This window comes from Myotis myotis, unplaced genomic scaffold (genome assembly GCF_014108235.1).
Source record: "Myotis myotis isolate mMyoMyo1 unplaced genomic scaffold, mMyoMyo1.p scaffold_m19_p_11, whole genome shotgun sequence".
NCBI classification, from domain to species: Eukaryota; Metazoa; Chordata; class Mammalia; order Chiroptera; family Vespertilionidae; genus Myotis; species Myotis myotis.
The window spans coordinates 13,527,921-13,544,649 of record NW_023416315.1 but is presented as its reverse complement, the minus strand read 5'-3'; the positions used below and the strand labels follow the sequence as shown (position 1 = coordinate 13,544,649).

At 47.1% G+C, this 16,729-nt stretch overlaps 2 protein-coding genes across 4 annotated transcripts in view; one reads left to right on the top strand and one right to left on the bottom strand.

The window, feature by feature from the left end:
* The window catches only part of PUS7 (pseudouridine synthase 7), a 55,287-nt gene extending 45,434 nt beyond the window's left edge, over positions 1-9,853 (bottom strand). Inside the window, exon 1 of one of the 3 annotated variants that reach the window (XM_036327569.1) lies at positions 9,640-9,853. In XM_036327569.1, the coding sequence (XP_036183462.1) occupies positions 9,640-9,766 (127 nt within the window). In that variant the 5' untranslated portion in view covers positions 9,767-9,853. Of the gene's footprint in view, positions 1-8,921; positions 9,270-9,639 lie in introns of those variants that run through there. The other 2 variants (XM_036327564.1, XM_036327567.1) reach the window with 2 other exon arrangements.
* A 5,126-nt stretch (positions 9,854-14,979) lies between these two features.
* Positions 14,980-15,975, top strand: LOC118666562 (collagen alpha-2(I) chain-like). The gene is made up of 2 exons (XM_036328981.1): positions 14,980-15,369; positions 15,766-15,975. The coding sequence occupies exons 1-2, from the start codon at positions 14,980-14,982 to the stop codon at positions 15,826-15,828; spliced, it is 453 nt and encodes a 150-aa protein (XP_036184874.1). The 3' UTR covers positions 15,829-15,975.
* Positions 15,976-16,729: the final 754 nt, after the last annotated feature.

Sequence of the window (16,729 nt, the reverse complement as noted above, 5' to 3'; positions counted from 1 at the left end):
TTCACACAACCCAGCTGGCTCCATTCTGTCTTGGTGACTTTTTTTCCTAAAGGGCCAAGGCAGCCCTAACTGATTTGGCTCAGTGGATAGAGCATCGGCCTGCAGACTGAAGGGTCCCAGGTTCGATTCTGGTCAGGGCACATGCCCAAGTTGTGGGCTCAATCCCCAGTAGGGGGCGTGCAGGAGGCAGCTGATCAATGATTCTCTCTCATCATTGATGTTTCTATCTCTCTCTCCCTTCCTCTCTGAAATCAAAAAAATATATTTAAAAAATAATAAAATAAAAATAAATAAATAAAGGGCCAAGGCAGCCCTGCCTGGGTTCACTCCTGTTGCTGAGATCTTGCCTCTTCTCTCTTAAGTCCTTCCCTTGTTTCCCTGTCCCCAGTTTTAATAAATGTACTCTCAAAATCGCCTGGACTTATGCCACAAAATCTTTCCTGCACAAAGTCAATAACCCACACATTACAGACCTTAGGGGACATTACTCCCTTAGGAGGGCAGACCTGCCTTGATCTCAGTCGCTTTCCCGTGACAAGACCACGTATTATAACCATTCCCCTTAACAGGGGAGCCCTCGTAAGGAAAGCCCACACTTACTTTAGCACTCACTCCTCAGCGCTGCACTTCATCCCTTCAACAAACTTTCACCATGCACCCCTGCACCAGACATTACTCCCACTAGGGACAAGACAGGGCACTGAATGAAATAAAGGCCCCACCGGCATTGGCTTCCTTGCCCAAATCACAGTCATTCAAGCCTGGCCCTATCTGACACCCTTTCCCAACACAACATAGATCACTGCTTTCTTGCTTCAAAACTCTCCTACTTCTTCCTTCTTTCCTGCCTCTGGAGATGCTTGCCCCTTAAATTTGGGCTTCTCCCGTCTCACTCCTAAGTATTCCAGTCAAGACCCCTCCATCTCCAACTCCTACCCAGGGTCCAAGGCAATCATAAGACAGCTAAACAATGATAAAGTGTATGTGGTGAGTTTGTTCAAGCCTCGCTTTAACCCTATCACAGAAGGGTCATTACCATTCCCAGCTTAGCACTAAAAAACTAAGGCCCAGAGATGAAGTATCTTGCTCCAGTTTACAGAGCTAGTAAGAGATAGAATCAAATGCTCAAACTCAACATGCCCTAAATTGAGCTCATCATTTCCCATCACAAACACACTTCTGTTACATTGCACCTCTTACCTCAGGGAATGTTACCACCAACTAACTACCAGTCACCTGTGTCAGAATATGGGCGTCATCCCAACTCCTCACTCTCCCCTACACCTATATCAGTGATTTCGTGAATAAAATTCTAGAAGGTTTAGGACAACATTGTTATGCCCAACGTCCTTGGAATGAGAATATTAGCAGACCATGGATCTGAAATATCAACCACTGGTTTCAACTCTTATTAGGCGAGTAACAGTTTGTGGGGTATAATGTGGAGCCTGATCTAGGTTTTGCCATTTAATAAACAGATCACTTAATCTCTCTCAGCTTCAGTTTATTTCTCTGTAAAGCTGAAAAATGATGACTTGGTCAAAGGCGTGTAATAACTGTTCTATTTAACTGTGGGTCATTAATATTTATTATGGATGGTTTACACAGAGTTGTTATTGCTGAATCTGGAGAAAAAAACAAAGCTTATGCTTCTTTCATTCACTAGGCTAATGATTAAACATGGTTTTCTCCTTCAAATACCATTTAATTTTTTTAAATTAAATCTTTATTGTTCAGATTACAGTTGTTCCTCTTTTCCCCCCCACAGCTCCCCTCCACCCGGTTCCCACCCCACCCTCCACCCTCACCGCCCCCCTCCTCATCCATAGGTGCACGATTTTTGTCCAGTCTCTTCCCGCATCCCCCTCATCCTTTTCCCCCACAAGAATAGTCAGTCCACTCCCTTTCTATGCCCCTGATTCTATTATAACCATTTAATTTTAAGAAACCCTCAGAGCACTGGCAGTAGCATCAAATACAACCTTCAGTATTATTTGGAAGTCTTTCCTGATCCTGTGGACCCTTGCCTGATCTTTTTTTTGTTACATTTAACTAGAGGGCCGGCGCACGAAATTCGTGCACGGGTAGGGTCCCTAGGCCTGGAACTGCGATCAGAGTCGATCTTCCAGCAGCCGGCCCTGCCCCCTGCCCCTACTGCGGTTGCCCTCTGTGTGTGTGGGGTGATCAGCAAGGCTATCGGGGCCCTGGCGCCGCCTGCATCAGCCACCACCCACCCCTGGTTTCCAGTTCCTAGTTCCCCATTGGGCAATCAGAGCCTGCCGGCTGGGGGAGAGGGACCGAGAGGTTGGCCCTGCCCCCCCGCTGGAACCAGTCGCCCTCTGTATGTAGGGCGACCGGCGGGACGATCGGGGCCCCAGCAGACATGCCACTACCCGTTCCTGGTTCCCCATCGGGCAATCGGAGCCTACTGGCCAGGAGGAGGGATTGAGAGGTTGGCCTGATCGGGGCCTGCCGGCTGGGGGCAGCTCCTGCGTTGAACATCTCCCTCTGGTGGTCAGTGTGCGTCACAGCCACCGTCTGGTCGATTTGCGTATTACACTTTTATATATATACTAGAGGCTTGGTGCACGAAAATCGTGCACGGGGGGTGGGTGTCCCTCAGCCTGGCCCCTACCCTCTCCAATCTGGAACTGCTGGTTTCTAACTGCTCACCTGCCTGCCTGTCTGATCTCCCCTAACCCCTTTGCCTGCCTGCCTTATCGCCCCTAACCACCTCTGCCTGCTGGCCTGATAGCCCCTAACTGCCTCTGCCTTGGCCCCCGCCACCATGGCTTTGTCTGGAAGGATGTCTGGTCTAATTAGCATATTACCCTTTTATTAGTATAGATATAAGATTATATATATAGACTAGAGGCTCAGTGCACGAATTTGTGCATCAGTGGGGTCTCTCGGCCTGGCCTGCGGGATCGGGCCAAAACTGGCCCTCTGACATCCCCCAGGGGATCCTGGATTGTGAGAGGGTGCAGGCCAGGCCAAGGGACCCCACAGTGCACGATCAGGGCCAGGGAGGGACGCGGGAGGTTGGCCAGCCAGAGAGGGACCACAGAAGGGCTCTAGGGCATGTCTGGCCCATCTTGCTCAGTACTGATGGGCCGGATCCCAGCAGCAAGCTAACTTATCTGCCTCCTGGTGGTCAGTGCATGTCATAGCGAGTGGTTGAGCAGCCTTAGCATATCATTAGCTTATTACACTTTGATTGGTTGAATAGCTGACCAGACACTTAGCACATTACGCTTTTATTATATAGGATTGCAAAGACAAGTTCATTAATCTCACTTTAAAAAAATGTATTTTTTTATTAATTTCAGAGAGGAAGGGAGAGGGAAAGAGAGAGGGAGAAATCTTCCTGGAGAACCAAGATGGCGGCATAGGTTAACGCCGGAGTTTGCTGCTTTGAACAACTACTTCAAAAGTGAAACTAAAAGACGGAAGGGACATCACCCAGAACCACAGGAACGCTGGCTGAGTGGAAGTCCTACAACTAGGAGGAAAGAGAAACGCATACGGACACTCAGAGGAGGCGCAGTGCTGAAGTCAAGTTCTGAGGTGCGGAGTGCGCGAGCGGGCTGGCGGCGGAGGGCGCGGTTGGAGTTTTCAATCGGGAGGGAGTCGCAGACTCTGAGCTCCAGATCCAGGCGAGTCTTTAGCGACCCAGACTCAAACGGGAGAAGCGGGACTGTCTGGCTTCGGTCAGAGCGAGTGCAGCTTTCTCTCCGAGCTTTGCAGCGGGTGCTGGGACTCAGAGAGGCAGAGCCCCTGGGGACAGGACTGAGAGCCGCCATAACTGCTCTCTCCAGCCCACCCTGTTGATCCTGTGCGACCCGCCCCGCCCAAGCCCTGCACAGAGGCTTTTGCCCGATAGCCTCAGGCAAAGGCTAGATTAGCACCTCCCTAGAGGACAGAAGTTCTCTCACTGCTGACATAGCTGATTCTCATAGCCACCTGGCCTGGAGGTCAAACCCTCCCTGGTATTAGCTACAACAATCAAGGTTTAATTATAAGACTGCGAACAAAGACCACTAGGGGGTGCACCAAGGAAGCATAACAAAATGCGGAGACAAAGAAACAGGACAAAATTGTCAATGGAAGATATAGAGTTCAGAACCACACTTTTAAGGTCTCTCAAGAACTGTTTAGAAGCCGCCGATAAACTTAATGAGATCTACATGAAAACTAATGAGACCCTCGATGCTATATTGGGGAACCAACTAGAAATTAAGCATACACGGACTGAAATAACGAATATTATACAGACTCCCGACAGCAGACCAGAGGAGCGCAAGAATCAAGTCAATGATTTGAAATGCGAGGAAGCAAAAAACACTCAACCGGAAAAGCAAAATGAAAAAAGAATCCAAAAATGCGAGGATAGTGTAAGGAGCCTCTGGGACAGCTTCAAGCGTACCAACATCAGAATTATAGGGGTGCCAGAAGATGAGAGAGAGCAAGATATTGAAAACCTATTTGAAGAAATAATGACAGAAAACTTCCCCCACCTGGTGAAAGAAATGGACTTACAGGTGCAAGAAGCGCGGAGAACCCCAAACAAAAGGAATCCAAAGAGGACCACACCAAGACACATCATAATTAAAATGCCAAGAGCAAAAGATAAAGAGAGAATCTTAAAAGCAGCAAGAGAAAGAAAGTCAGTTACCTACAAGGGAATACCCATACGACTGTCAGCTGATTTCTCAACAGAAACTTTGCAGGCCAGAAGGGAGTGGCAAGAAATATTCAAAGTGATGAATACCAAGAACCTACAACCAAGATTACTTTATCCAGCAAAGCTATCATTCAGAATTGAAGGTCAGATAAAGAGCTTCACAGATAAGGAAAAGCTAAAGGAGTTCATCACCACCAAACCAGGATTATATGAAATGTTGAAAGGTATCCTTTAAGAAGAGGAAGAGGAAGAAAAAGGTAAAGATACAAATTATGAACAACAAACATGCATCTATCAACAAGTGAATCTAAGAATCAAGTGAATAAATAATCTGATGAACAGAATGAACTGTTGATTATAATAGAATTAGGGACATAGAAAGGGAATGGACTGACTATTCTTGGGGGGGGAAAGGGGTGTGGGAGATGCGGGAAGAGACTGGACAAAAATCGTGCACCTATGGATGAGGACAGTGGGTGGGGAGTGAGGGCGGAGGGTGGGGCGGGAACTGGGAGGAGGGGAGTTATGGGGGGGAAAAAGAGGAACAAATGCAATAATCTGAACAAGATTTAATTAAAAAAAAAAAATCTTCCTGAAAAAAAAAAAAAAAAAAAAAAAAAAAAAAAAGAAAGAGAGAGGGAAACATCAATAACGAGAGAGTATCATTGACTGGCTGCCTCCTGCACACCCCACACTCGGGATCGCGCCTGCACCCAGGCATGGGTCCTGACCAGGAATTGAACCATGACCTCTTGGTTCATAGGTCAACACTCAACCACTGAGTCACACTGGCTGGGCCTCACTTTTGTTTTCAAATGAAATTATACTTTACATTTGTTATAGCTGATGGCCCTATCAGACATGACTTATTAAAGTATATGTAGCACCACACTGCTGGTGGGAATGCAGACTGGTGCAGCCACTATGGAAGACAGTATGGAGTTTCCTCAAAAAACTAAAAATGGAACTCCCATTTGACCCTGTGATCCCACTTCTAGGAATATATCCCAAGAAACCAGAAACACCAATCAGAAAGGATATATGCACCCATATGTTCATAGCAGCACAATTCACCATAGCTAAGATCTGGAAACAGCCTAAGTGCCCATCAGTAGATGAATGGATTAGAAAACTGTGGTACATCTACACAATGGAATACTATGCTGCTGTAAAAAAGAAGGAACTCTTACCATTTGCAACGGCATGGATGGAACTGGAGAGCATTATGCTAAGTGAAATAAGCCAGTCAATGAAGGAAAAATACCACATGATCTCACTCATTCATGGATAATAAAGACCATTAGAAACTTATGAGCAATAATAGATACAGAGGCAGAGCTGCCTCAAACAGATTGTCAAACTGCAGCAGGAACACCGGGGAGGGTTGGGGGGCAGGAGGGAGGGGGGTAAGAGATCAACCAAAGGACTTGTATGCATGCATATAAGCATAACCAATGGACATAAGACACTGGGGGGTAGGGGAGGCCAGGGGATTGTCAAGGGCAGGGGGGAAAAAAGGACACATATGTAATACCCTTTGTAATACTTTAAGCAATAAAAAAGAAAAAAGAAAGTATATGTAGCACCAATGATTATAAATCACTTAATATATATTTTGCTAAGTTCTGTATTTGGGCCTAGAAGCTGAGAACATAGAACAGCTGTGCAAACTGCTAAACTAGAAGAGGCAGAACTCAAATTAGTATTGTTTATATAAGGAGGAACTATATAAAAGGAAAGATTGAAATGCAATATAACTTTATTTTTTTTAAATCCTCACTTGATTTCTTCCATTGATTTCTATAGAGAGTGGAAGGGAGGGACGAGGAGAGAGAGAGAAACATTGACATGAGAGAGACACACGGATTGGCTGCCTTCCACATGCGCCCCTACTGGGGCTGAGGAACCTGCCCTTGACTAGGCATGGAACCCATGACCCTTCAGTCTGCAGGCGAATGCTCTAACCACTGAGGAAACCAGCTAGGGCGCAATATAGCTTTTAAATGAGAAAGTGCGGCCCTAGCTGGCTTGGCTCAGTGGGTAGAGCGTAGGCCTGTGGACTCAAGAGTCCCAGGTTCGATTCTGGTCAAGGGCACATGCCTGGGTTATGGCCTTGATCTGCAGTAGGGGTCATGTAGGAGGCAGCCAATCAATGATTCTCTCTCATCATTGATGTTTCTATCTCTCTCTCCCTCTCCCTTCCTGTCTAAAATCAATAAAAATATTAAAAAATAAAATTAAAATAAATGAGAAAGCGAGGGGGGGAGGGTAGATCCTGTGAACATGAAAGAGACTGAGAATTCAATCAAAAAGATAAAACAACCCTGACTACCCCAATGTAATTTCCCTTAGGAAAATTTAAAAATTTCCCTAAGGAAAATTCAGAAAAATCCAAATACATATATTCAAGCATTCTACTCAAAGCTAGAAACATGACTGACTTAGAAGAAAAGGGAGGGGGGTGAAGGGACGGGCTTTATGAGTTTAATGTTATTTTTTTTAAGTTTTAAAGAAATATTATACTATACAAATACATTGTCCATGATAGAAATGACAGTATCTCATATGTCAAGTAAAATCTCTCTAGACCGGAAGCTTGATTCTATGACTGGGCAGAGGATGAAATTTACTGATACTAACCCATGAACTGAAGTCCTACACAATTCTTTGGAGGGAATACTAAAATGAGTTCTGTTTCCTTTACACTCCAAATGAGCCAAATGAGATTATTATAATTTTAACTGTATTTTAAAATTGTTTCCATTATGCCCTAGCTGGTTAGGCTCAGTGGATAGAGCGTCGGCCTGCAGACCAAAGAGTCCTGGGTTCGATTCCAGTCAAGGGCACGTACCTCGGTTGCAGGCTCCTCCCCCGCCTGGGCCCTGATCAGGGCACGTGCAGGAGGCAAGCAATCGATGTGTTACTCTCACATAGATATTCCTCCCTGTCTTTCCCTCTCTCTTCCACTCTCTAAAAATCAATGGAGAAAATATCCTGGAGGATTTAAAAAATAATAAATAAATAAAATTGTTTCCATTATGGTATCAGATTCACCAATAAGCTTCCTCTACACCCACAACAAAAATAAAAGTTTAGCATTTTCAAAATTTTAATACACCACTGACATTTCTTTAATATTATTTTCTGCAAAATGAACATCTACAAAAAGGGCCATATTAGTCTTAATCGTATCCATATTTCAAAACCCTCCATAACTTCCTTTTTAAATGCTTCTATTCTCCTTTCTGCAAACTGTGACTAATCCCTCTAGCACTCACAATAAAGAGCACTTTCTTCAGGACAGAGCATACACTCACTACACTCTAATATGCAAAAATCGTTAAGTTCATTACATTTGTTCATTCCACAATATTTATTGAGCGTCTCTTATGTGTCTGGCACTGTTTCAGGTGCTGTGAATAAAGGGAAATTTTCCCATCCTTATGGAGCTTACATATACTTAAGGATATATGGCAGAATAAATTTTTTTTTTAAATGCAAGCATAAGAGCTACAAATAAAGACAAGTAAGAGGAATGAGAAAAAGAGGGGTACTCTTTAGTGAAGACCCTCCATGGAGGTGCCTTTAAAGGACTTTAGTCAACAGTAAGCTCAACTGGGTTATAATTTCTCTCTCCAACTTGGGAGCAAACGTTATGTTTTATTTTTTTAAATATGTGTGAACGTTTATTGATGTATGTTTTTTAAAAATATTGTTTTATTGATTTCAGAGAGGAAGGGAGAGGGAAGAGAGATAGAAACATCAATGATGAAAGAGGATCATTGATTGGCTACCTCCTGCACCCCCTCACTGGGCATCGAGCCCACAGCCCCGGGGTGTGCCCTTGACTGGAATCAAACCTTCAGTCCGCAGGCTGACGCTCTATCCACTGAGCCAAACCAGCTAGCGCAAAAGTTGTGTTTTATTAATAATACCTGTATCAAAAGCTGTTATTAAATCAATAACTACTGAGTGTTGGCTACTTGTCTAATGACTGGACAAAATCATTGCCTGTCCATCCCCTTTTCAGTACGAGTGCACTGCTGGCTACTGGACAGATCCCTCCATTGTCGAGGCATCCGCAGGCCAATGGGGCCTGCCCGTCTCACAGGTGATTAGAGACTTGAAACAGAAGCCCTTAGCAATCCTATCCTAGTACATATTTTCGAAATGAGGGGGGAAAAAAGGTGGTCTGACCACGGGAGCAAATATTTGAAAAGCCAAACTCCAAACCTACTTCTTGGCAGGCGCTAAAACCCAGGCACTGAGGAAGTCCTTATCAACCTCTCACTCAGCGCAGGGCTGGCGGTAAGGGCTCCGGACGGATGTCTCCACGCGCACAGCTGCACGCCCTCCATCCACTGGTTAAACTCCGACCCGGCAGAGGGCTCGAGAACACACTCCTGGCTCCAACCTGTTCGCTCCTACTTCTACCCAACAGGCAGTCACCTGGCACAGGAAGCCTCGCAAGAAGGAGTGATGGAAGCGGAGTGCGAGGAGCAAGCACGTGGGCTGCACCCCGTAACACACTGGCCCAGGGATGGATGGGAAAGGCTTTGGGATAAAAGCCAGTTTTCTCTTCCGGGAGGGAGCAGAGCTTAGGGAGCGTCTGGGGCAAAGAAAGGAGGAGTGGGGCTGGGATCGTCAGCCTGACAGCGCCGCGGGGAGGAAGGAGGGCGCAGCGTTCCCCGAAGACCTGCCCGGTAGTGGGTGGGGGGGGGTGCGGGGGGCGGAGCTGGCACCACCGGAGCGCAGGACCCGCGGGGCTCCCGCCGCGCTCCCGTCGGTACAATCCGTAATGGAGGCTCCGCGGTCGGGCCGTGGGCACAGACCACGGCTGGGACACCTTCCCAGTCCGCACCGCCCCTCCAGGCGGGACCTGAGATCCTGGGCGCGGGACCGGGCCGATGGCAGGCGGCGGAGCCCGGGCGGCTGCAGGGAGGCCGCGCACTTACCCGGGACGAGAGAGCGCGGGCGCGCCGCGGGCCGAGCGGCGAGAGGGCGGGCGCGCCGCTCCGGGCGCAGCAGGGCGGCAGCGGCGAGAGTCACTCGGAAGAGCCAGCCGCAAGGGCGGCCAGACATAGGCACCTCCGGCCGCGCCGGGGGCCCGCAGAGCTCGGGTGGACTCGCCCGCGACCGGGCTCGCACACGTGCGGCGCAGGGACGCGCTGCTCCCAGCCGGCCCCTCCCCCGGGGCGGAGCCCGCCCTCCGCCGCCCGCCCCGCCCACCCGCCGGGAGACGGGGCGGCCCCGCGGCTGAGCGCCCCCAGCGGCCGGTCCCCAGGTGTTGCAGCTGCGCCCCTGGGCCTTATCCGCTGCCGGGTGGGGAGCTCACCGTGGCCCCTTCGCTCCAGGAGCTTCCCAGGCGGTGGCTCCTGGGCTTTGGCGAGGACAAGAAGTGATTTTACGGCACCAAGGAGTCCTTTCGGTGCCTTCTAAAGCAGCAATTGCCTTAGGAATGTCAGTTGCGTGCTAATAAGGGTTTCTTCCACATAGTTATGGCCCTTTTTTTGTTGCCTTCCGCCACGCAGTTAACGTCATAATGAATAGAGAATCACATTAGGGTCCACATTGTTCTATGTATATAATTCCTTCGAATGCCACGGATCCAAGAGCACCGTTTTTCCACTCCTTCAATTTACCTGCATGTTTGATGGCTCCCCTTCAAAATCCTGATCATAGCAAGTTTGTGCTCTGTGTAAAGCAAATTAAATTCATTACTCTGCCCATGCTCTTCAAGTAGCACCTGTTTCCAGACCAAAGCAAATAGCTTTTGCACATTTAATGTTTTGCTATCCTGAGTGAAAAATCAGTGTTATTTCAAGCCCTTATATTTTTGCTAGACTTGTGGGGGTTTTTTAATTGTGTTAAAATACACGTAACATAAAATTTACCGTTTTTAAATATACAGCTCCGTGGTATTGAGCACATTCACATTGTTGTGCAACCATCACCACCACCCATCTCTGGAACTCTTCATCTTGAAAACTGAAATTGTACTGTTAACTCTCTAGTTTCCCCTCCTCCCTAGCCCCTGGCAACCACTGTTCTACTTTTGGTCCCTATGAATTTTAAAATCCTATGAAGCATCCATCTTATATAAAAACTGCTGTTTGAAATTTCAACCCTGCTATTTCTGGCTTCTGTAATGCTCGCTGGCTTACATAGTAAGGAAAATAAGACTTACTCCCGTTTCAGAGCGGCCATTTCAGAAAATAAGACTTACTCCCATTTCAGAACCTCCCCCAGATGAAGTTATCAGTGCTGGCACCAGGCCAAGCTTTTGGTCGAGGTCTCAAAGCCCCAGCACATAGAGCCCTTTAAGAACTTGCAAAGGAAACCGGAAAAACCCTATATTTGGGAGACAAAGAAGGTAAAATAGTATAAATATGGGAAATTTCCTGTGTGATTTCACCCAGAATTTGAGAGACATTTTCCTCTGGGCTCGTGCGTAATAAGTGTAACTCCATCTCTCTAAGCGTTGCTTGGTTCTTCTCCGTTTTTTCTGTAACACCTAGGTAACTCATTTAAGTGAAGTCACACAATATATGTTCCTTTGTGACTGGCTTCACTTAAGCATAATGTCCTTAAGATTCATTCACACTGTCGCATGTGTCAGAATTTCCTTTTTTTCTTTTTAAGGGCTGAATAATATTCCATTATATGTATGTACCACTCTCAATATGCCTACTATCCCTAGGGTTGCTTCCACCTTTTGGCTATTGTGAGCAATGCTGCATGTTCATGGCAGTGTTTATAGGGTGTTCAATATCTCTTTGAGACCTTGCTTTCAATTTTTGTGTGTATATATACGGAGAAGTGCAATTGATATCATATGGTAATTCCATTTTTATTTTTTTGTGCAACCCCCATACTGTTTTACATAGCAGCTATGGACTTAGTTTTTATTTTTTTATTATTCTTTTGAAAGTATATTTTTATTGATCTCAGAGAGGAAGGGAGAGGTAGAGCGAGATAAAAACACTAATGATGAGAGAGAATTATTGATTGGCTGCGTCTTGCACTCCCCCTACTGGGGATTGAGCCTGCAACCTGGGCATGTGCCCTTGACCAGAATCAAACCTGGGACTCTTCAGTCTGCAGGCCGATGCTCTATCCACTGAGCCAAACCACCTAGGGCTGGATTTGTTTTTAAAATCTGGGTTTACATGTGGGGATCTGTCTAACTAAATAGAGATAATTTGCTCAGACTGGTAGGGTTCTAAATCACCTAGATTATTCACCTCAATTAAGTCCCTCAGTTTTCTGTTCCTAATACACAATCACATGCCCTTGGGCTGTGGTTAATATATAGTTTAATGTCCAATTGACAGCAGTTGCAAATATTTTTATCACAGCCATGCAGTAAAAAATTCAAACCTAAACTTTTAATTTTTGTATAACTTAAACACTGTCTTCTCTGAGATTTTGGCCCAACTCCTCGTAAATGAGTGTGGAGGGAAAGCATTCACATTTCTTTGGCCAATAGTTGGATCTGAGGTCAGAGTTCTGCAATGGAACAGCAGAGACTGTCTCCGACTCCTCCCCTTACCTACTTTCCTCTCCTCAAAGGCAGTCAGCTCATCTTTCAACTGGTTATTTAGATATAGTACTTATCGTCATTTCTCTACATAAAATATTTGTATTTCTATTTCTTGGTTTTTCACTTTTAGATATTATCTATTGACTTCACTTAATGAAAATTAAGGATTTAAGTGGATAGAGCATCGGCCTGCGGACTGAAAGGTCCCAGGTTTGATTCCTGTCAAGGGCATGTACCTTGGTTGCAGGCACCTCCCCAGTAGGAGGTGTGCAGGAGGCAGCTGATCGATGTTTCTAACTCTCTATCCCTCTCCCTTCCTCTCTGTAAAAAATCAATAAAATATATTTAAAAAAATAAGGTTTTAGCTCTTCTTTCTTCCCCGATTCCATCCTCCCACCCCATCACCCTTCCCATCATCCCTTTATATGCCTAAAATAGATTTGTTTTTACTACATTGTAATTACTCACATCTTGGGCAAAATGGTACTGTATACTATGATTACTGCTCCTGTTCAGTTTTTTTGTTTTTCCTGCAGAGATTGAGATAGATGAGGTATTCTATCAGTTTCATGACTCTGGACCCTTCTGACCTGCACCAGTCTATGTCTAATGCACAGGTGTCAGGACATCGCTTCATTTTTTCCCTGTGTTGCATCTTCTTTTTTTAGTTTTAATATATTTTACTGATTTTTTAGAGAGAGAGGAAGGAAGAGGGACAGAGAGATAGAAACATCGATGAAAGAGAATCCTGTGTTGTATCTTCTGTTTCCTATATCCTATGTCTTCTTTTTCTTTGTTTAGTCCTTCATTTTAGTGGAGCACAATCTCCAGTAGCTTCCTGAAAAAAGAAGTAAGTGAAACGGAAATTTTTTGAGATCTTGAATGGCTGAACATACCTTTATTCTTTACCCACATTTGATTGGTAGTTTACTAGTAATTAAGCAAAAAATTCCAGTTTGAAATAAAATTCTCTTTGAAGTGGATAGAATTGCTCCCATGATTTCTAGCTTTCTTTGTGACTGCTGAGAAATTGAAAAATATCCTGAGTCTTGATCCTTTGTTTTTCTCTCTGAAAGCTTAGGACTGCCTTTTTGCTCCCAGTGTTCTGCAATTTCACAACGATGAGCCTTGGGATTAGTCAACTTTTATTCATTGTGCTGGGCACTCAGTGGGCCCTTTCAATTTGGAAACTTTTAGTTTGGGAAACATTTTCTTGAATTATTTTGTCGATGATCACTCCTTCCCTAATCCTTGTTGGTTTTTTCTTTTGGAACTCTTTATTTCTCAGATTTTGGACCCACTGGAGTGGTCCTCTAATTTATTATTTGACTCTTTTTTTTTGAAATAAGTTTTTTGTTGTGTGTGTGTGTTTTTTTTTTTTAAATATATTTTATCGCCAAAACCGGTTTGGCTCAGTGGATAGAGCGTCGGCCTGCGGACTGAAGGGTCCCAGGTTCGGTTCCGATCAAGGGCATGTACCTGGGTTGCGGGCACATCCCCAGTAGGAGATGTGCAGGAGGCGGCTGGTCGATGTTTCTCTCTCATCGATGTTTCTGACTCTCTATCTCTCTCCCTTCCTCTCTGTAAAAAATCAATAAAATATATTTAAAAAAAAATAATAAAATAAAATAAAATATATTTTATTGATTTTTTTACAGAGAGGAAGGGAGAGAGATAGAGAGTTAGAAACATCGATGAGAGAGAAACATTGATCAGCTGCCTCCTGCACATCTCCTACTGGGGATATGCCCGCAACCCAGGTACATGCCCTTGACCAGAATCGAACCTGGGACCTTTCAGTCCACAGGCCGACGCTCTATCCACTGAGCCAAACCAGTTTCGGCTATTATTTGTCTCTTATTTTCATTTCTTTGCCCTTCTGCTTTTTGCCCCCTAAGATATTTCCCATCTTCCAACTCTTTTATTGAACTTCACATTTCTGCTATCATATTTTTGTCTCTGAATGTTTCTTCTTTTTTTTCTTACCCTCACCTGAGGATCCCCCCCTCTCCGCCATTACTTTTTAGAGAGAGTGGAAGAGAGGGAGAGAGAGGGAGGGAGAGAAGAGAGAGAGAGAGAAACATCAATGTGAGAGAGACACATCGATTGGTTGCCTCCCGCCCAAACTGTGACCTGGCAGGGGATGGAGGGTGCAACCCAGATATGTTCCCTTGACTGAGAATGGAACCTGCGACCCTTTGGTGTGCAGGCCCAAGCTCTAACCACGGAGCCACACAGGCCATGGCTGAATGCTTCTATTGAAACAGTAATCTGTTACTGTTTTATGGTTGCAATGATATTTCATAACTCAGGATACTGATAAAATTTTTTAAAAAAGTTTTCCCCTCTTGGGTTGCTCCCCCCCCCCCCTCCCTGCATCCCACTCCCACCCCGTTTATGTCTCTATGGCACCACCTTCCATGCTCTTTCTGAAGTTGTCAAATCCCTGGTCCTCCACCTTCCTCTAGCTACCAGGTAGCTCCTGTTCCTTCTCCCTGGCAAAGGGCAGGCTTGGGGCGGTCTCTGCACTGGGTAAAGTGCGTATTAGACGCCGAGTCCTTTTGCTCTGGTCTAGTCTGCTCCCAGGGCATCTCTAGTTGCATCAGATCAACCTTAAAGGATCCAAAGATAATGACACTGGAGATGCCCCAACTAAACGGCCCGACAGCCCGACCCAATTACATTACAGCTAGTCAGCAAGCCCCCTCACACTGCCAGAACACCTGAGCTGTCGCTTAAAACACACATCGAAATGGCCCGTACTGAATGTGCGGCGTGGACGGGCGGGTGCTCCCAAGCTCCATGGTTAAGGGCCCCCGCGGGGTGGGTGGAGGAGGTTGGGAAGGACCGGCCCCGCTTCTCCCGAGAGCCTCCGGGCGGGGCCCGCGTCCCGAGCGGCCGGCTGGGCGCCCTGCCGGTAGGGGGCGCGCGCACGGGCCCGCGGCTGCGCGGCAGGCCCTCTCTGGCAGGAGAGGAAGCGACCACAGAGACGGAGGAAGTGGCCCTGACGCTCGGCCCGCGGTCTCCGAGCGGAGCTGGTGGCCCGCGCTCCCGCGCCACGCTGGCTGCGCTCGGGGCGGAGGGCGCGCGCGAAGGCGGGATGCTCCCGGCCGGCCCGACCGGCGAGGGCCCGGCCCCCCCGGTGAGGCGGCCCGGGTGTCCCGGGGAGGTGGCACAGCCCCGACCAGGGGAGATGGTGGCAGGGAGGGCGCCCTGGCGGCCGGCTTGAGGACGTGGCCATCTGGGGAGGTGGCACAGGCCTCCCGGGAGGGAGTCCCGGGTGGTGGCCGTGGCCATCCCCGTGCGATGACACCTCCCTCGGGGGAGGTAGCCCTGGCGGTTCCGGGGAGGGGACCGTGGTGGCCTCGGGGAGGTGGCTTTTTTTTTTTTTTTTTGGAACCTGCATCGGGGGGCTCTGACCCCCAGGGGAAGGGGTTTGGGACCTCGCAGCCCCCCTTGGATGCCCTCCGGGAGCCTTGTGTGAGCTCCATCGATCGCTTCCCTCTTGATGTGTGTGTCGCACCTGTTCTCCTTCTAGGGCTGCTCCGAAAGCGGGGACGACGGGAAGAACGTGGAGGAGAAAAGTAAGCAGACCCCATAGGCCTTAGCGCTGCCCACCGGCCACCTCTGCGAACCCAGCCCTCGGGGTCTGCGTCCCAGAGGGGTCTTTTAGATGAAGTGTTCTTTTTTTTTTCTTTTCTGTACAGTATGCTTGCATAATATTAAATACTGGTTGTAATTGCACACATATTTTTGTCTTTCTAAAATTGTACAATACGGGGTGATTTGGAGGAAGAGCACTTCCTGACCCCTACCTAGTGCAGGGACTTGTGTGGTGTCCCTGGAGGTCTGCCCATCATCCTGGGTTCCTGTCATTGTGGCCTGCCTGCTATTTTAATGAAGCACCAACTTGAGCATCAGGAATGTGGAGGGAGGGGCTAGTGATCTAGGAGAGATGGACCAACACCTTAATTGGGTTCAGAGGAGTAAAATGATCATTGTTTGGTAAGGCTTGACCAGTGAATTTGCGCTTAAAAATTTATCTGAGCCCTCGTCGGTTTGGCTCAGTGGATAGAGTGTTGGCCTGTGGACTGAAGGGTCCCCGCGATTGATTCCCGTGGGAGCATATGCCTGGGTTGAAGGCTCAATCCCCAGAGTGGGGTGTGCAGGAGGCAGCCAATCAGTGATTCTCTCTCATCATTGATGTTTCTTTCTCTCCTTCTCCCTTCCTCTCCGAAATCAATAAAAATATATTTTTTAAAAAATTGATCTGACCCCCTTCTCGGTTTGGTTCAGTGGGTAGAGTGTCAGCTTGGGGACCAAAGGGTCCTGGGTTCTATTCTGGTCAAGGGCATGTACCTTGGTTGCAGGCTCCTCCTCGGCCCCGGCCCTGGTCGAGACTCGTGCAGGAGGCAACCAATCGATGTGTTTCTCTCACATCAAAGTTCCTTTCTGTCTTTCCCTCTCTCTCCCACTCTCCCTAAAAACAAACAAACAAACAA